The 20,855-nt window shown below is 46.1% G+C and overlaps 1 protein-coding gene and 1 pseudogene across 4 annotated transcripts in view; one reads left to right on the top strand and one right to left on the bottom strand.

Annotated features, from left to right (window-relative positions):
- Positions 1 to 9,349: 9,349 nt before the first annotated feature.
- Positions 9,350 to 9,429, bottom strand: LOC142071674 (U4 spliceosomal RNA; annotated as a pseudogene).
- A 643-nt stretch (positions 9,430 to 10,072) lies between these two features.
- Positions 10,073 to 20,855, top strand: part of WDR35 (WD repeat domain 35) — an 82,650-nt gene continuing 71,867 nt past the window's right edge. For 3 of the 4 annotated variants that reach the window (XM_048845586.2, XM_048845588.2, XM_048845587.2), the window contains exons 1-2: positions 10,074 to 10,232; positions 11,200 to 11,317. In XM_048845586.2, coding sequence (XP_048701543.1) covers positions 10,209 to 10,232; positions 11,200 to 11,317 — 142 coding nt within the window. In that variant the 5' untranslated portion in view covers positions 10,074 to 10,208. Of the gene's footprint in view, positions 10,233 to 11,199; positions 11,318 to 20,855 lie in introns of all 4 variants that reach the window. The other variant, XM_048845589.2, reaches the window with a different exon arrangement.

Consider the following 20,855-nt stretch of genomic DNA (forward strand, 5'->3'; position numbering starts at 1 on the left):
ACTCAATGTAGCTATTTTTAGCAGGATGCAGTACTGGGATTTGAACCAGTGGTTCCAGGGAATCTAGGTATTTCAATTATAAGGCTAATATCACTAAATCTATTTGGGGTAAAGCTGTTGTAGTATGTCCTTCAGAAACCAGGCAATATATCTCTCTGGTAATATTGTACAAAAGAACATGGCTAAGCTTATGAATAAGCTTTATTGCAAATAGCTAATGTTTTCTTTCAGGGTTACTAGTAAAACTTACAGCTTGCACCTTTGACTTGACTGTGTAGCAATGATCACCATTTCCATTGAAATAAAGTGCTCAGCTCAGCACTTCACAGGACCAGATTCTACCTCTGTAAAGAGAACCAGGTTCTGAGGTAAACTGGGTACCTCAGGTGTTGTAGACTTGGTTTGTAAAGTGCTTTGAGATCTCCAGATATGATGTAGTAGTAGTAAGTTGTTCAAACCTTTTTATCCCTCTGGTCTAGAAAGGAGGATTATTATTATTTTTTAAAAATGCAGTTGAGAAAGTATGTAAATTGAGCTTGATAGAACTCTAGCTGCTAATTTATGTTGCCCTTAATCAACCAGACTAGATGTGTCCAAGAACCTGCAAGTGTATCAGTACAAGCAGGAGCTTGTCTAGAACTACTATTTGTGTCACTTGAAAGCAATTGTTCTTTTTATTGTGCTTAGTCATTTTAATTTGCACATCTGATGACAGTTGCTTTGGTATTATTGACCGCTTACTTGTCAAAGACCTCCAGGAATGCCTTGGTCTTAGTAATAAAACTGGTGTCCTATGCAGAGGTGCTAGGATATGGTCACAGCAACCATGCTATATAAGGATAATTTTAAAAGAGATCAGCTGTATTTCAGTATGTACTATAAGCTGTACAGTGTGTCAGTTTTCCAGTAACTTTTTTATTCCCTATTTAAAAGTAAATACAGGAAAAAATAAAAACATCCATCTTGTACTGGATATATAATGTACCAAATCATATAAAACCATGAAATGACTCGATGTAGAGAATTTAATGCCTCGGGCATCTGTCCATTAAATGGGACTATTAAAAGTTACTATATCCAAAAGTGAATTTAAGATCAGCACACTAATGTTGAAAGCTTTTCTCTTCTGTTTCAGACAGTATTTATATTAAGAACTGATGTTGCTGACTCATTAGATGTTTTTCCAGGCTCATTTTTATTAAAGTCAGTGAGACACTCTCTTTGATTCACAGTCATGGAAGAAGATATGAATTGTATTTAGCACAAAATCATCCAAAATCTGTAAATTTTTAAAATGCCTGTCTTCAAGAAACACTGGATTTTTTTTAAATTAAAGATTTCCCCCCCACTTTTTATAGCAGCAAAATATAAATCTAAAAACATAGTCAATTTTAATGCTGTTAAAACATTAACCATAGTGTCAACAATACACTGCTGTTCAGGGTCTGATATGGCTTAATGACTATTTAAGTATTTATCCATTGTGGAATAGTTGTTAGACCAGACAGACGAAGAGAGAATGTAACTCTGTAAGCCAGTGTTAGGGCATCCTGGGAGGTGGGAGATCTTGGGTCCAGTGCCTGTACTTCAATCACTCTTAGTTGGTTCATACTGGAACAGCTTCAACTGGAGATTAAGGGAGCACCCAGAGCAGAATACCCCAGAGCTCTGTGCTTAGGGCAACCTCCTGAGAGGTGGGAGTTCCCCTGCTGGAATTTTAATATTTTAAACTAATATGAGAAACTACCAAACAATTTAACCATAACTTCCTTTACTGAAGCCAAAGGCCAAATGGTACTTTCACAATTGCTCTAAACATGCCTAAATAATAAGCAATTTACTGCATCCAAACGGTAACAAAACATTTGATCAAGATACTTACAAAGGGCTATTCCCAGGGGTGCTTAGACCCATATTGGTCACCTCCAACATGGTCAGCCAGGTATTAGCAATGAACCCTTTAAGAGTTTACTTTTTTATACCCTTTAACAAACAAGCAATGTCTCTGCCAATTACTAACTTTAACTTAAAAAAAAAGTTTTTTAGACTGTTCACCCTTATTTTCAGCCTTAATCCAATTAAGATTTACAACCTCCTTTTCCCCAAGGCCTTTCCTCACCTCCTTGGTGCTCAACTTTTTTTTTTCATTGCACCTAGACTTTAACACTGATGCATGGGTTGGGAAGCCCTATGTTGGCTCATTTTTAAGACGGATTCTTTGTCTTTAAAGCCATCTGCAGTCACCCCTATTGGTCAGAGGCTTTCTTTTTAGAAACTTTCCCTTATCTTATTCTTTGAACCAGACAGCCTCCCTACTTCATTCCTTCTCACCATATAACCTTTACCTTCGATTTCCTTGTTGGGGCCTTTCTTTACAACACACATTTTTCTTAGTTTAAATGTGGTTAATTCCAATTCCATATTTACCCTACTCCCCTTGTTCAAATCCTTTCTCTTCGTCTGGCAGAAACTGAGCAATTGAACCTGGGTCTCCCACATCCCATGCAAGTGCATTAACCACTGTGCTAAAAGTTACAAAGTAGGTAGGGCTACTTCCTCTTCTTGTGGTCAGATTCTGAATGGGAGCCAGTAGGTGGCCTCTGAGCATGCCTACCAGATCAGGTCCTGCATGAGACTCAAGCAGACACATGCCTATCTTCCTCTGGTTTGTGAATCACTCTGGGGCTTAGGCAAGAGATAAGTGTCCAGATGTCTATAGGGAGGCAGCAGTGCACATGCCCAGAGGCAGAAACTTAAGTGCCCAGGGAGCTTTTACCCTGAAAATGTAGGTGCTAAGTGAATTTAGGTGCTTACCAGGTTTGGCAGGAGTTCTGTGGATCACAATGGAGCCAAAATGGGGGACTTGGACACCTAAATATGAGGTTTAGATGTCTAAGTACCTTTTGTGGATCTGGGCCCAAGTGTACAATGAAGTGAGACTATCTTACATCTAATTAACTTTGCTTACATCCCTGTGTAGCCTCCATTTACACATACTTTAGATTTATAGGATCAGAAGTATGCCCTTGTATTCACATACATTGCTGAGCATAATTTAAATTTATTATACACTAACAAGAAGTTAGTATTTCCTTTTAACATACAGATGCTTGCATTTGAGGAAAACACCTCAGGGCATCATATATTTGGTGGTAGAAAAACAAATGTTACAATATAAGAAATAACACTCTTATTTTTATTTAAAATTGAGCATTTCAGCATGTTCAACTAGAGAATGTAACTAACTGAACTTTCCTAACCTTAGAATTCTGAATAAAGATGGTGCCTCTTGCTATGGAATGATTGATTATATATAATTATTCACTCTTTGTTAAAGCTATTTTTTTGTGATTTTTAATTTTTGTATTCTTTTGACTAAAAAAAAAAAAAAAATCCCAAAAGCCCAACAACCTTTATAAGTATATGGCCTCTTTCAGTTTTGTGACCGGTTCAACAATTCAGCTTCACTTTAGTTTTTTCATAAGAAAGTGCCTGAAATCTGAAAATGCCTTAGTGTAAACACTGGGGCCAAATTCTGCTTATTTATATACCCATGCAATTTCACTGAAGTTTACACGGTATAAACCGTATTTGGCCTATGGTTTGGTAAAATGGCTGTCTCTTTAAATTTTCAGATTGCAGGCAGATATAATCAGCATACACCTGCACCCATGAAAAAGGATGCTTCAGTTGTTAAGAAAAGGAGTACTTGTGGCACCTTAGAGACTAACCAATTTATTTGAGCATAAGCTTTCGTGAGCTACAGCTCACTTCATCACTCTCAAAAGCTTATGCTCAAATAAATTGGTTAGTCTCTAAGGTGCCACTAGTACTCCTTTTCTTTTTGCGAATACAGACTAACACGGCTGTTACTCTGAAACCTGTCAGTTGTTAAGGTGTTAGCTTAGGACTCAAGAACCCCAGGTTCAATTCCTTGTTCTCTCTCAAGCTTCCTGTGTGTTATTAGGCATGTCGCCTACTGTCTGCCTTTGTTCCCTGTGTACAATGGGTGTAATACTTGCTTACCTCACATGGGTGGTTTTAGTGTATTTAATCTTAAGTGAAAGGTGCTCAGATACTATGGTATATAGGGACCATAATAAGTATCTAAGCTAGATATGTGAATCACAGAGATAGTCTTCTGATTTGCTTTTCATTTGTATGTAATGGTCCATAGAGAGCAACTGAGAATAGAATTGCCTAACATGGCAGATTCCTTCAGGGGCAGTCAGAGACTAGACCTCCCCACTGTTGTTGGGAGCCACCATGCTGTCCTGCCAATGAATATTCTCTCCCTTTCTCTGGTTGGTGGTATACAGTAATAGAGACAGCAGCATTAGAGGGAAACCTGACCTAGCCTACACTTGGAAGTAGCTCAGATTAAGGAGTTGGTATTTAGCAAGTGGTGTATATACTACACCTGAGGGAATTCTGCACACTACTTTAAAATTCTGAAATGTTGTCAATAAATAAATGTGGAGGCTGCAGTAGGGTAGTGGGCAGCATAGACAGAGGTGTGAGATCAGCCTGCAACCCCCAGGACATGGACATGGCAGTGAGGCTGCACCCTACCCTGACATAGTGCAAGGGCCAAGTCTGCCCCAGAAATTGCCCGGGGCCCTGCCCCTCTGTGCCAAGCACTCTAAATGTAGGCAGACAGGCTCAGCCCAGCAGGATCCAAGTGTGGAGGGGCTTAGTGTGGGGAGATCTACATGTGGGATGATAGGGTTCTGTGTGGAGCAATATGGGTGCAAGCGGCTTGATGTGGTGGGATCTGGATGAACGGGCTTGTTGGGGCATTCTGGGTGCTGGCTTGGTGTGGCTCAGTGGGGTGGAGGGCTGGGTGCTTGGGGCTTGTTGGAATGGTGTAGGTACAGGTAGGGTGGGGTTTGTTGCAGTGAGGATTCAGGTACAGGGGTGGGGCCCAGATGCAGGGAGGTGGGGCTTAGAGTGGAATCTGGGTGTAGGGGGCTCTGGATGCAGACGGTGAGGCTTGTTGAGGTATGGGTTTGGATGTAGGGGGCTTGGTGGGGAGGGTTCTGGGTGCAGGGAGTGAGGTTTGGCGGGGAGGGTTCTGGGTGCAGGGGGTGAGCTTTGACAGGACTATCTGGGTATGGTGCAAGTCCAGATGCAAGGGGGTTGGGCAGACAGGAGCAGCTCCCGGTACAGTGCCCCCTGTCCCCAGACACACAGAGCTGAGGAGCGATGGAGGCAGGAAGTGGAGAGGTGCGGAGCTTCCTGCAGCTGGAGAGGTTTCGCGGGGTAGATCTGACAAAGCCCTGGCTGCTCCTTGCAGGGGAAGAGGAAGTCCCATCCTCCCCAGGCTAGCCAGAACTAGCAGCTGAGCCTGTCAAAGGGTGGAAGCCACGGGCTGGGGCATCCCTACCCCACTGCTTCTGCCCAGTGATTTCTCTCTGTGCTCCTGGGGCCTGAAATGATGCACCCACACTGCTCGGGAGCAGCGCATGACTGCTCTTGCGGCTTACCTTTACTTCCCCATCAGAAAGTCATTTTTCTGCAGGGAAGCAAATCTGCAGGGGACATGAATTCTGCACACATACAGCGGCACAGAATTCCCCTGGGAGTAATATACATTACAATTGAGAAAAAAAGTGTAGATTGACATCTGGGGGGTTGCACTGATAAGTCAATCAGGATTTACCACTACTTGTAACTGAGTTAAACCCAACTCAAGCTCAACTGGTGTGTTATTTTTGTCTACAATTAAGGGTCAGTACAGTGAGTGCTAGCCAATGATTGCTGAAACAGGACTGTTCGGCAATGGGGGGAATTTGCAAACACATCTAAGTGACTTGACAGTCTACATTCCATTTTCAAAAGTGATTTAAGTCCCGTCTGTGTTAAAAGTTGAACCTTTTATTAAAAATACAGACCAGTATAGTTAAAGCAGTACCACATACCCCCCGTTCCTCCCCCAGTGTGAATGCAGTTATCTATGTAATAGGTTTCCAGGACTGTCATGCTGTGAAGCAAGCTACAAGAACAGCTGAGAGTAAGAGAGGGAAGAGTATAAACATATTGCTCGGGCATGTAGGAATGTTATCAGGAGGGCCAAATCGCACCTGGAGCTGCAGCTAGCAAGAGATGTCAAGAGTAACAAGAAGGGTTTCTTCAGGTATGTTAGCAACAAGAAGAAAGCCAAGGAAAGTGTGGGCCCCTTAATGAATGAGGGAGGCAACCTAGTGACAGAGGATGTGGAAAAAGCTAATGTACTCAATGCTTTTTTTGCCTCTGTCTTCACTAACAAGGTCAGCTCCCAGACTGCTGCACTGGGCATCACAAAATGGGGAAGAGATGGCCAGCCCTCTGTGGAGATAGAGGTGGTTAGGGACTATTTAGAAAAGCTGGACGTGCACAAGTCCATGGGGCTGGACGAGTTGCATCCGAGAGTGCTGAAGGAATTGGCGGCTGTGATTGCAGAGCCATTGGCCATTATCTTTGAAAACTCGTGGCGAACCGGGGAAGTCCCGGATGACTGGAAAAAGGCTAATGTAGTGCCAATCTTTAAAAAAGGGAAGAAGGAGGATCCTGGGAACTACAGGCCAGTCAGCCTCACCTCAGTCCCTGGAAAAATCATGGAGCAGGTCCTCAAAGAATCAATCCTGATGCACTTGCATGAGAGGAAAGTGATCAGGAACAGCCAGCACGGATTCACCAAGGGAAGGTCACGCCTGACTAATCTAATCGCCTTTTATGATGAGATTACTGGTTCTGTGGATGAAGGGAAAGCAGTGGATGTATTGTTTCTTGACTTTAGCAAAGCTTTTGACACGGTCTCCCACAGTATTCTTGTCAGCAAGTTAAGGAAGTATGGGCTGGATGAATGCACTATAAGGTGGGTAGAAAGCTGGCTAGATTGTCGGGCTCAACGGGTAGTGATCAATGGCTCCATGTCTAGTTGGCAGCCAGTATCAAGTGGAGTGCCCCAAGGGTCGATCCTCGGGCTGGTTTTGTTCAATATCTTCATAAATGATCTGGAGGATGGTGTGGATTGCACTCTCAGCAAATTTGCGGATGATACTAAACTGGGAGGAGTGGTAGATACGCTGGAGGGGAGGGATAGGATACAGAAGGACCTAGACAAATTGGAGGATTGGGCCAAAAGAAATCTGATGAGGTTCAATAAGGATAAGTGCAGGGTCCTGCACTTAGGATGGAAGAATCCAATGCACCGCTACAGACTAGGGACCGAATGGCTAGGCAGCAGTTCTGCGGAAAAGGACCTAGGGGTGACAGTGGACGAGAAGCTGGATATGAGTCAGCAGTGTGCCCTTGTTGCCAAGAAGACCAATGGCATTTTGGGATGTATAAGTAGGGGCACAGCGAGCAGATCGAGGGACGTGATCGTTCCCCTCTATTCGACATTGGTGAGGCCTCATCTGGAGTACTGTGTCCAGTTTTGGACCCCACACTACGAGAAGGATGTGGATAAATTGGAAAGAGTCCAGCGAAGGGCAACAAAAATTATTAGGGGTCTGGAACACATGACTTATGAGGAGAGGCTGAGGGAGCTGGGATTGTTTAGCCTGCAGAAGAGAAGAATGAGGGAGGATTTGATAGCTGCTTTCAACTACCTGAGAGGTGGTTCCAGAGAGGATGGTTCTAGACTATACTCAGTGGTAGAAGAGGAGTAATGGTCTCAAGTTGCAGTGGGGCAGGTTTAGGTTGGATATTAGGAAAAACTTTTTCACTAGGAGGGTGGTGAAACACTGGAATGCATTACCTAGGGAGGTGGTAGAATCTCCTTCCTTAGAAGTTTTTAAGGTCAGGCTTGACAAAGCCCTGGCTGGGATGATTTAGTTGGGGATTGGTCCTGCTTTGAGCAGGGGGTTGGACTAGATGACCTCCTGATGTCCCTTCCAACCCTGATATTCTATGATTCTATGAGAGCTCTTTTTGTTCAAAATATCACCAGGCTCAATTATCACTGAGTTTTTCAGTCTGTTGCTATCTGATTTTTAAGTTCTCAGCCATTCTGACTTTATGAATTACTCTAGTGGTACATCATATGGGTGTAAGGCATGTATTTTTGCCATGTCAAGCATCCAAGAGTGATATCAAAGATAACTCAGCCATAACTCTTGCTCTGCAACTAATTTCTGTGCTACAATTTCATTGGTTTTATAAGGGAGACTGCTCAGATGGTGGATAATTTGGACCAACTATCACTTGCACAAATCTCCCACCACAACCACTCTAGACACACAACACAACCAGCCACCCACCCAGTATACACAATAATCCTGAACACACAGCTGCTCACCACACCGGGACACACACACACAAATCAACACACTGCTGCCAGCACACACAGACAAAAATCAGCACAACCACATGACCCACACACACAATGACCACAAACATCACCCTGAAGCCTCCAATGCACATTGAGTCAGTGCGAAGGGAGAGAAAACACTACATGCACCGCTGAGACCTATTTTTGTTTAGAATACCTCCAGGCTCAATCATCACTGAGATTTGTGGTCTGTTGTTGTCCAAGTTTTAAATTCTCAGTTGTTTTTAGTTTTTTTATACAGGACTTCTAACAAATTATAAATACTAGTTTATCTTATTCCTACACATGGAATTAAACACTGTTGAAAATCCCACAAGGCACCTATTTGCATCTTCAGATGCTTAAATACACAGGTGCCAGATTCCTCCAGTCCCCAGGTGGGCTCAACCCCCCACTTCTGCACCCCACCCCGCCTCTTCCCTCCCCATCCAGTTCTGCACCCTCCCCTGAGTGTGCCCTGTCCCTGCTCCTCCCCCTTCTCCCCACAGCACTCCTGCAGGCCACAAAACAGCTGATCGGGATGGGTGGGAGGCAGGGATCAGTAGGGCTGCCGATGGATGGGAGGAGCTGGCTGCTGGTGGGTGCTAAGCACCCATTAATTTTTTTCTGTGGGTGCTTCAGCGCCTATGCTTAAATACCTTTAAAAATCTTGTCCTGTAGGTTCGATTTGTAAAGATATCTAGAAACCTGGCCCTAAGTCTCAGGTGGGTGCAAAAATGTTAACCTACGCCTATACAACACCAGCACCCATGGGAAATATAGGGTGTGGTCAGGGGAGGTTGGTGAGGAGGCTTGAACCAGAGAATCCCACCATCTTCAACTGGTGAGAGGACACAGCATGACTCAGGGGGGCTATGCTTCATTAGAGCCTCAAAAACGGGTCCTCCCAATCAATATTGCCTCAGGTTTACATGCCTGGTTTCTGAGGCAGCTAGTTGTCATACAGGGCTCCCTGGGCACCAACCACTTGAGATCAGGGCCAGGGACAGCCTGGGTGAGGATGAGATGGAAAGTGCAGTTTTAGCAGCATATGGGAGTTGGGGAAAAGTTTCAATTAGCAATAATCTTGCCTCGGATTAACCTCATTGGCTACGATACTGCCACTGCTGTCTTCCTATCGCCCTGATGTGAACAACAGAGGGGTGATCACCTAGAGCCACGTGGGCCTCCCTAAGGTTTGTCTTCGCTGCACATTAAGCACGGGTGTGTGGGACGCAGGCTTGTGGACGGGTGTATCCAAGGCTGTTCTAGAGGCGCCAGGCTGGATGGTGAACCCAGGTTCCGAGTGGCCAGATCCCGCTCTCACAGCCGGGCGCGGGCGCCCACGCCGCACTACACAGGCTTCTGACTCAGATCTGCGGCTTGACCTGCGTCCACACTGCAACACGGCAGGGCTTGGACCCAGTCCAGACTCGGACCCGCCCCCTCAGCGGGGTCCTGCGGACCCCAGCCACACGGATGGGTGTGTGAGCAGCAGGGGCCTGAGTCGGAGCCAGCTCAGCACAGACCTGGGGAGGGAGGCGCCCCCCAAATCCCACCGCCCTCGGGGACCGACAGGAAGGAGCCGCGATCAGGGCTAGCAGCACCCAAGGGAGCGTCCCCCACCGGCTGCTCTGGGCGGCCCCGGCCACAAACCGGGAGCGATGGGGCTGGACGAGCCCCGTCCCCGCTCACCACGCCGGCGGGGAGGGGCGTCAGGCTAGCCGGGAGGGCCAGAACTTGTGAGTCGCGCCACCGCCCCGGAAGTGAACGTGTTTACTTCCGGGGGCGGGCTCCGGCGGTGGTTGCCAGGGAAGCCGGGTTGCTAGGGAGGCAGCGGTAACACGCTCCCCTTTCAGGCACCCCCAGGCCTCCGCTGCCCCCCCATTTCCCCGCCCCTGGTCTCCGCAGGATGTTCATCTACCTGAGCAAAAAGGTGAGTGTCCCGGCGGCCTGTCTCAGCCGGGGGGCAGAGCACCGAGCCCGCCCTGCGGCCGGGGTCACAGGCCTAGTGGGAGCCGCCTCCGCGGAGACGCCGGGCCCTCTTCGCTACGCGCGGGCAGGGGCCGCTCCCCAGCGGCGCCGCCCCCTCCTCCCAAAAGCCGCAAGGGCCCGGGAGAGCTGGGATCTGATCCGCTCTAGCGCTGCCCTGGGTCCGGTCTCTTCCCTCCGGGCCCCCAGCTGCAGAGTGCGGCTGAAGCTCCTGACCTGCCCGCCTCCCCGGGGTGCGGAGCCTCTTCCCGGCAGTCCCCCGCTCGGAGCTGAGCCCTGTCGAGCAGCGGTGCCAGGCTGCTGGGCAGACTCGGACCGATTTTAAGGCCAGAAGGGCCATGAGACTGGCCTAGTCTGGCTTCCAGGCTGACCAGAGGCAGAGACCTGTAATTTCTGCATCAAGCCTGCAATCTGTTAGAGTTAGTGCATGGCGCTGAGCACTGAAGAGATGTGGAGACTGGAGCCCCTATATTGCCTTCCTTAGGCACCCTAGAGAGATCCCTGTAAGTCCAAGATGAGCAAATCCCCAGTGTCCTTATCCATTTCTCCCCTAGTGTTTCCCTCACAATCAGAGCAGTTGGTGCGAAAGATAAATAAGTGGACCCCTACGTTAGGTGTTTTTAAGAAATGTCCTATTTTTATTGATTATTACTGTTAGACTTCCCCTTCTCTATATTTGATTCCCTTAATTTGTTTATCGTTGTATAATTTTACGTGAATGGCCATTACTGTATTCCAGCAACTTTTAATTGTAGTCATGTGCTTACAATTCTGATAAGTTGCTGGAGGAATTTATATTATGATGCACAGTAACCCAAGTGTATTTGCTTAGTGTTTGTGGTTGGGATATTTTCAAAATAAGACATTGTTGTTATTGATCAATTAAATTGAAAAATATTTCTTTCTTAAAGATTGCAATTCCTGGTAACATTCGGCTAAGATGTATATCTTGGAACAAGGACCAAGGTTTCATAGCATGTGGTGGAGAAGATGGATTGTTGAAAGTTTTAAAATTAGAAACACAGACAGGTAAATGAAATTTGGAGCAAAATCCACCAGGTCTCTGAGCACTTAAAGTGGTACTCTTCTTTGAAAGTGACTTTGAATATGATATCGTGGGTAGGGCTGTCAAGCAATTAAAAATTAATTGTGATTAATTCCACTGTTAATAATAGAATACCAATTATTTAAATATTTTTGGATGTTTTCTACATTTTCAAATATATTGATTTCAATTACAACACAGAATACAAAGCCAAGACTATAACAGGGTTCAAAAAAGAACTAGATAAATTCATGGAGGTTAGGTCCATCAATGGCTATTAGCCAGGATGGGTAAGGATGGTGTCCATAACCTGTTTGTTAGAAGCTGGGAATAGGCAACAGGGCATGGATCACTTGATGATTACCTGTTCTGTTAATTCCCTCAGGGGCACCTGGCATTGGCCACTGTCAGAAGACAGGATACTGGGCTAGATGGACCTTTTGTCTGACCCCTTGGGGCCATTCTTATGTTCCTAAAGTATACACAAAAAGAAAAGGAGTACTTGTGGCACCTTAGAGACTAACCAATTTATTTGAGCATAAGCTTTCGTGAGCTACAGCTCACTTCATCGGATGCATACTGTGGAAACTGCAGAAGACATTATATACACAGAGACCATGAAACAATACCTCCTCCCACCCCACTCTCCTGCTGGTAATAGCTTATCTAAAGTGATCACTCTCCTTACAATGACAGGTTTCAGAGTAACAGCCGTGTTAATCTGTATTCGCAAAAAGAAAAGGAGTACTTGTGGCACCTTAGAGACTAACCAATTTATTTGAGCATGAGCTTTCGTGAGCTACAGCTCACTTCATCAGATGCATACCGTGGAAACTGCAGCAGACTTTATATATACACAGAGAATATGAAACAATACCTCCTCCCACCCCACTGTCCTGCTGGTAATAGCTTATCTAAAGTGATCAACAGGTGGGCCATTTCCAGCACAAATCCAGGTTTTCTCACCCTCCACCCCCCCACACAAATTCACTCTCCTGCTGGTGCTAGCCCATCCAAAGTGACAACTCTTTACATAATCAAGTCGGGCTATTTCCTGCATAAATCCAGGTTTTCTCACATCCCCCCCCACCCCCATACACACACAAACTCACTCTCCTGCTGGTAATAGCTCATCTAAACTGACCACTCTCCAAGTTTAAATCCAAGTTAAACCAGAACATCTGGGGGGGGGGGGGGTAGGAAAAAACAAGAGGAAACAGGCTACCTTGCATAATGACTTAGCCACTCCCAGTCTCTATTTAAGCCTAAATTAATAGTATCCAATTTGCAAATGAATTCCAATTCAGCAGTTTCTCGCTGGAGTCTGGATTTGAAGTTTTTTTGTTTTAAGATAGCGAGACAAGCCATTTACAACGCACACTTTGCTTCTCTACAAAAGAAAAAGGACACTAAACTTTCTAAACTACTACATGCTACAAGGGGCCACAGCAATGGTTCCCTCAACCCACCTAGCAATATTGTTAACCTATCCAACTATACTCTCAGCCCAGCAGAAGCAGCTGTTCTATCTCGGGGCCTCTCCTTCTGCCCCTCCACCCCCATGAACATGATACAGTTCTGTGGTAACCTAGAATCCTATTTTCGACGTCTCCGACTCAAGGAATATTTCCAAAATACCTCTGAACAACATACTAATCCACAGAGGGCTCCCTACCAACACTACAGAAAGAGGGATTCTAGGTGGACTCCTCCTGAAGGTCGAAACAGCAGACTGGACTTCTACATAGAGTGCTTCCGCCGATGTGCACGGGCTGAAATTGTGGAAAAGCAGCATCACTTGCCCCATAACCTCAGCCATGCGGAACGCAATGCCATCCACAGCCTCAGAAACAACTCTGACATCATAATCAAAAAGGCTGACAAAGGAGGTGCTGTCATCATCATGAATAGGTCGGAATATGAACAAGAGGCTGCTCGGCAGCTCTCCAACACCACTTTCTACAAGCCATTACCCTATGATCCCACTGAGAGTTACCAAAAGCAACTACAGCATTTGCTCAAGAAACTTCCTGAAAAAGCACAAGATCAAATCCGCACAGACACACCCCTGGAACCCCGACCTGGGATATTCTATCTACTACCCAAGATCCATAAACCTGGAAATCCTGGGCGCCCCATCATCTCAGGCATTGGCACCCTGACAGCAGGATTGTCTGGCTATGTAGACTCCCTCCTCAGGCCCTACGCTACCAGCACTCCCAGCTACCTTTGAGACACCACTGACTTCCTGAGGAAACTTCAATCCATCGGCGATCTTCCTGATAACACCATCCTGGCTACTATGGATGTAGAAGCCCTCTACACCAACATTCCACACAAAGATGGACTACAAGCCGTCAAGAACACTATCCCCGATAATGTCACGGCTAACCTGGTGGCTGAACTTTGTGACTTTGTCCTTACCCATAACTATTTTACGTTTGGGGACAATGTATACCTTCAGATCAGTGGCACTGCTATGGGTACCCGCATGGCCCCACAGTATGCCAACATTTTTATGGCTGATTTAGAACAACGCTTCCTCAGCTCTCGTCCCCTAAAGCCCCTACTCTACTTGCGCTATATTGATGACATCTTCATCATCTGGACCCATGGAAAAGAAGCCCTTGAGGAATTCCACCATGATTTCAACAATTTCCATCCCACCACCAACCTCAGCCTGGTCCAGTCCACACAAGAGATCCACTTCCTGGACACTACAGTGCTAATAAACAATGGCCACATAAACACCACCCTATACCAGAAACCTACTGACCGCTATTCCTACCTGCATGCCTCCAGCTTTCACCCTGACCACACCACACGATCCATCGTCTACAGCCAAGCTCTGCGATACAACCGCATTTGCTCCAACCCCTCAGACAGAGACAAACACCTACAAGATCTCTGTCAAGCTTTCTTACAACTACAATACCCACCTGCAGAAGTAAAGAAACAGATTGATAGAGCCAGAAGAGTTCCCAGAAGTTACCTACTACAGGACAGGCCTAACAAAGAAAATAACAGAACGCCACTAGCGGTCACCTTCAGCCCCCAACTAAAACCCCTCCAACGCATTATCAAGGATCTACAACCTATCCTAAAGGATGACCCAACACTCTCACAAATCTTGGGAGACAGGCCAGTCCTTGCCTACAGACAGCCCCCCAACCTGAAGCAAATACTCACCAGCAACCACATACCACACAACAGAACCACTAACCCAGGAACCTATCCTTGCAACAAAGCCCGTTGCCAACTGTGCCCACATATCTGATATTCAGGGGACACCATCACAGGGCCTAATAACATCAGCCACACTATCAGAGGCTCGTTCACCTGCACATCCACCAATGTGATATATGCCATCATGTGCCAGCAATGCCCCTCTGCCATGTACATTGGTCAAACTGGACAGTCTCTACGTAAAAGAATAAATGGACACAAATCAGATGTCAAGAATTATAACATTCATAAACCAGTCGGAGAACACTTCAATCTCTCTGGTCACGCAATCACAGACATGAAGGTTGCTATCTTAAAACAAAAAAACTTCAAATCCAGACTCCAGCGAGAAACTGCTGAATTGGAATTCATTTGCAAATTGGATACTATTAATTTAGGCTTAAATAGAGACTGGGAGTGGCTAAGTCATTATGCAGGGTAGCCTGTTTCCCCTTGTTTTTTCCTACCCCCCCCCCCCCAGATGTTCTGGTTTAACTTGGATTTAAACTTGGAGAGTGGTCAGTTTAGATGAGCTATTACCAGCAGGAGAGTGAGTTTGTGTGTGTATGGGGGTGGGGGGGATGTGAGAAAACCTGGATTTGTGCAGGAAATAGCCCGACTTGATTATGTAAAGAGTTGTCACTTTGGATGGGCTAGCACCAGCAGGAGAGTGAATTTGTGTGGGGGGGTGGAGGGTGAGAAAACCTGGATTTGTGCTGGAAATGGCCCACCTGTTGATCACTTTAGATAAGCTATTACCAGCAGGACAGTGGGGTGGGAGGAGGTATTGTTTCATATTCTCTGTGTATATATAAAGTCTGCTGCAGTTTCCACGGTATGCATCTGATGAAGTGAGCTGTAGCTCACGAAAGCTCATGCTCAAATAAATTGGTTAGTCTCTAAGGTGCCACAAGTACTCCTTTTCTTTTTTCTCCTTACAATGTGTATGAAAATCAAGTTGGGCCATTTCCAGCACAAATCCAGGTTTTCTCACCCCCTCACCCCCCAAAACACACAGAAACTCACTCTCCTGCTGGTAATAGTTCATCCAAAGTGACCACTCTTCCTACAATGTGCATGATAATCAAGGTGGGCCATTTCCAGCACAAATCCAAGTTTAACCAGAACGTCTTGGGGGGAGGGGGGTAGGAAAAAACAAGGGGAAATAGGCTACCTTGCATAATGACTTAGCCACTCCCAGCCTCTATTTAAGCCTAAATTAATAGTATCTAATTTGCAAATGAATTCCAATTCAGCAGTTTATCGCTGGAGTCTGGATTTGAAGTTTTTTTGTTTTAAGATAGCGACCTTCATGTCTGTAATTGCGTGACCAGAGAGATTGAAGTGTTCTCCAACTGGTTTATGAATGTTATAATTCTTGACATCTGATTTGTGTCCATTTATTCTTTTACGTAGAGACTGTCCAGTTTGACCAATGTACATGGCAGAAGGGCATTGCTGGCACATGATGACATATATCACATTGGTGAATGTGCAGGTGAACGAGCCTCTGATAGTGTGGCTGATGTTATTAAGTCCTGTGATGGTGTGTGTGTGTGTGGGGGGGGGGGGGTGACAAAACCTGGATTTGTGCTGGAAATGGCCCACCTTGATTATCATGCACATTGTAGGGAGAGTGGTCACTTTGGATAAGCTATTACCAGCAGGAGAGTGAGTTTGTGTGTGTGTGTTTTGGGGTTGGGGGGGTGAGAAAACCTGGATTTGTGCTGGAAATGGCCCAACTTGATTATCATACACATTGTAAGGAGAGTGATCACTTTAGATAAGCTATTACCAGCAGGAGAGTGGGGTGGGAGGAGGCATTGTTTCATGGTCTCTGTGTATATAATGTCTTCTGCAGTTTCCACAGTATGCATCCGATGAAGTGAGCTGTAGCTCACGAAAGCTTATGCTCAAATAAATTGGTTAGTCTCTAAGGTGCCACAAGTACTCCTTTTCTTTTTGCGAATACAGACTAACGCGGCTGTTACTCTGAAACCTGTCCTTAAAGTATACAGTGCTCAGTTTGTATTTATTTTTTATTACAAATATTTGCACTGTAAAAAAGAAACAAAAGAAATACCTAATACAATTACTGTAATGCAATCTCTTTATCATGAAAGTTGAACTTACAAATGTAGAATTATGTAAAAAAATAAAAGTACCTGCACTCAAAAATAAAACAATATAAAACTTTGGAGCCTACAAGTTCACTTAGTTCTACTTCTTGTTCAGCCAATTGCTCAGACGAACAAGTTTGTTTATATTTGCGGGAGATAATGTTGCTTGCTTCTTGTTTACAATGTCACCTGAAAGTGAGAACAGGTATTCACGTGGCACTGTTGTAGCTAGTGTTGCAAGATATTTACATGCCAGATGCACTAAAGATTCGTATGTCCCTTCATGCTTAAGCCACCATTCCAGAGAACATGCGTCCATGCTGATGATGGATTCTGCTAGATAACAATCCAAAGCAGTGCGGAACGACGCATATTCTACCCCTGGGGGAATTCTGCTCCACAAAATTAAAAATTCTGTGCACAGTATTTTAAAATTCTGCATATTTTATTTGTCAAAATAACAATATAATCACACCAGTTTCAATTATTTTTAGTCATTTATTTCAAAATATCTGTCAGCAAGTATGTCTGTAAGAATACAGACAACAAAAAAGATTCAGGAAATGCTTTTTGACAAATAGATTCCTTACTAGGCATATTAATACAGGACTCTGAGTAATAATTCAGTTAAACTACAATAAAGAACTGTATTTCCCGCACCCCTCAGAAGCAGGAGGAGCTGAGGGAGAGGGAAGTAAATTGCTGGGAAGGAGCCTAGGTGTGAACTTGGAGGGTTGTTGGGTATGGGTGGGAAAAGTGTGGAACTGATTTTGGGGGGGGGGGGGCGGGGAGGGATTGTTAGGGAGCTTCCGCTATGCAGACCCTGGCTGACCCCTAGCCTCTCCCATTCAGTCAGGCACATCTGCCCATGTCCCTGTGTCTCCTTGCACCCACTTGTGTCCTTGCACCCCCGTCCATATGTCCCCCCACCCCCACTCGGACACCCACTCCCCTCATCCCCATGTGGCCCTGTACCCTTCCTCCTGTCCCCATGTGGCTCTATACCTCCTCCCCCATCCCCATGTGTCTCTGTGCCCCCACCCAGCACATCCCTGTCTCTGTGTCCCTGTATCTTCTCCCCCTGTCTCCACGTGTGTCTATGTCCCCATCCAGCCACTTCCTTGTCCCTATGTAGCTCTGTACCCTTCCCCCATCACTATGTGGCCCTGCACCTCCTTCTCCCTGTGGCCCTGTGCCTCCACTCCCATTTAGCTGCTGCTCCAGTCTGTCCTCCCCCACTAGCCCTTATGATCCCCTGTCTGACCCCCCAGCACCCCACGCTGTCTGTCTCCCAATAGCCTCTGTGTCCTGACCTGGCTTGACAGGTGCTGGAAAGAAGGCAGGCTCTTTCTCTCCCCTGGCTGTCTGGGAGCTGCTGCTGTTCTTGCACCACAGCACAGTCTGGTGGGCAAAAGGTGGAACTGCAGCAACATTTCGGCAAAAGCTTTTTTCTGCGCAAAAATTTTAAAATATGCGTGGGTCATCAATTATGCACGTGCGCAGTAGCGCAGAATTCCCCCAGGAGCAGGGCTGGCTCTAAGCACCAGCAAAGCAAGCAGGTGCTTGGGGCGGCACATTTCTAGGGTGGCATTCTGGCACTGGCTATACCGCCCCTAGAAATGTGCCCCAGCTCACCTCCGCTCCGCCTTCGCCTCCTCCCCTGAGCACGCTGCTGCGGCTCTGCTTCTCCCCTCTCCCTCCCAGGCTTGCTGCGCGCGAAACAGCTGTTTTGCATTGCAAGCTTGGGTGGGAGGGAGGAGAAGCTGAGCAGCAGCGTGCTTGGGGGAGGCGGCGGTGGTGGAGTGGAGATGAGCTGGGGCGGGGAGCGGTTTCTCTATCCCCCCCGTTGCTTCCTGTGCTCCCCCCGCCCTCACTCACCTCCGCTCTGCCTGCTCCCCTGAACGCGCTCCCTCTTCCTCGCCTGAGAGGGAGGGGGGAGAAGCGGAGCTGCAGCTTGTTCAGGGGAGCAGGCGGAGTGGAGGTGAGCTAGGGCAGAGGGTTGCGAGGGGGGGAACTGTAGGAAGCAGTGTGGGGGGGGAATGTGGCACGCCTGGGGGAGGAGGCGGGGCCAGGGATTTGGGGAAGGGTTTGGGAAGGGGCGGAGTTGAGGCGGGGGTGGAGGGGGCACAAAAAAAAAGCAGGGGCAGTCAAAAATTTTTTTGCTTGGGGTGGCAAAGATCTTAGAGCCAGCCCTGCCCAGTAGTAATATTCATTTTCATCATCTGAGTTAGATGCCATCAGCAGAAGGTTGATTTTCTTTTTTGGTGGTTCATGTTCTGTAGTTTCCACATCAGAGTGTTGCTCTTTTAAGACTTCTGAAAGCGTGCCTCACACCTCATTCCTCTCAGATTTTTGGAAGGCACTTCAGATTCTTTAACCTTGGGTTGAGTGCTGTAGCTACCTTTAGAAATTTCACATTGGTACCTTCTTTGCGTTTTGTCAAATCTGCAGTGAAAGTGTTCATAGAATCATAGAATAGAATCATAGAATATCAGGGTTGGAAGGGACCTCAGGAGATCATCTAGTCCAACCCCCTGCTCAAAGCAGGACCAATCCCCAACTAAATCATTCCAGCCAGGGCTTTGTCAAGCCTGACCTTAAAAACATCTAAGGAAGGAGATTCCACCACCTCCCTAGGTAACGCATTCTAGTGTTTCACCACCCTCCTAGTGAAACAGTTTTTCCTAATATCCAACCTAAATCTCCCCCACTGCAACTTGAGACCATTATTCCTTGTTCTGTCATCAGCTACCACTGAGAACAGTCTAGATCCAACCTCTTTGGAACCCCCTTTCAGGTAGTTGAAAGCAGCTATCAAATCCCCCCTCATTCTTCTCTTCCGCAGGCTAAACAATCCCAGTTCCCTCAGCCTCTCCTCATAAGTCATGTGTTCCAGTCCCCTAATCGTTTTTATTGCCCTCTGCTGGACTCTTTCCAATTTTTCCACATCCTTCTTGTAGTGTGGGGCCCAAAACTGGACACAGTACTCCAGATGAGGCCTCACCAATGTCGAATAGAGGGGACCGATCACGTCCCTCTATCTGCTGGCAATGCCCCTACTTATACATCCCAAAATGCCATTGGCCTTCTTGGCAACAAGGGCACACTGCTGGCTCATATCCAGCTTCTTGTTCACTGTAACCCGTAGGTCCTTTTCTGCAGAACTGCTGCTAAGCCATTCGGTCCCTAGTCTGTAGCGGTGCATGGGATTCTTCCGTCCTAAGTGCAGGACTCTGCACTTGTCCTTGTTGAACCTCATCAGATTTCTTTTGGCCCAATCCTCTAATTTGTCTAGGGTCCTCTGTATCCTATCCCTACCCTCCAGCGTATCTACCTCTCCTCCCAGTTTAGTGTCATCTGCAAACTTGCTGAGGGTGCAATCCACACCATCCTCCAGATCATTTATGAAGATATTGAACAAAACCGGCCCGAGGACCGACCCTTGATACCGGCTGCCAGCTAGACGTGGAGCCATTGATCACTACCCGTTGAGTCCGACAATCTAGCCAACTTTCTATCCACCTTATCGTCCATTCATCCAGGCCATACTTCTTTAACTTGCTGGCAAGAATACTGTGGGAGACAGTGTCAAATATGGTAGAATGTGGGTAAAACACAGAGCAGGAGACATACAATTCTCCCCCAAGGAGTTCAGTCACAAATTTAATGAACACGTTATTTTTTAAACGAGCATCATCAGCTGGAAGCATGTCTTCTGGAATGGTGGTCGAAGCATGAAGGGATATATGAATGTTTAGCATATCTGGCACATAAATATCTTGCAACGACAGCTACAAAAGTGCTATGCGAATGCCTGTTCTCACTTTCAGGTGAGATTGTAAATAAGAAGTGGGCAACATTATCTCCCATAAATGTAAACAGACTTGTTTGTCTTAGCAATTGTCTGAAAAAAAAGTAGAACTGAGTGGACTTGTTGGCTCTAAATTTTTACATTGTTTTGTTTTTGAGTGCAGTTATGTAACAAAAAAAACCCTATATTTGTAAGTTGCAGTTTCATGATAAACAGATTGCACTGCAGTACTTGAATGAGGTGAATTGAGATACTGTTTCCTTTGTGTATCATTTTTATGGTGCAAATATTTGTAATACAAATGTAAAGTGAGCACTGTACACTTTATATTTTGTGTTGTAATGGAAATCAATATATTTGAAAATA

The sequence above is a fragment of the Caretta caretta genome, chromosome 3, assembly GCF_965140235.1.
Source record: "Caretta caretta isolate rCarCar2 chromosome 3, rCarCar1.hap1, whole genome shotgun sequence".
In the NCBI taxonomy this organism is placed as follows: Eukaryota; Metazoa; Chordata; order Testudines; family Cheloniidae; genus Caretta; species Caretta caretta.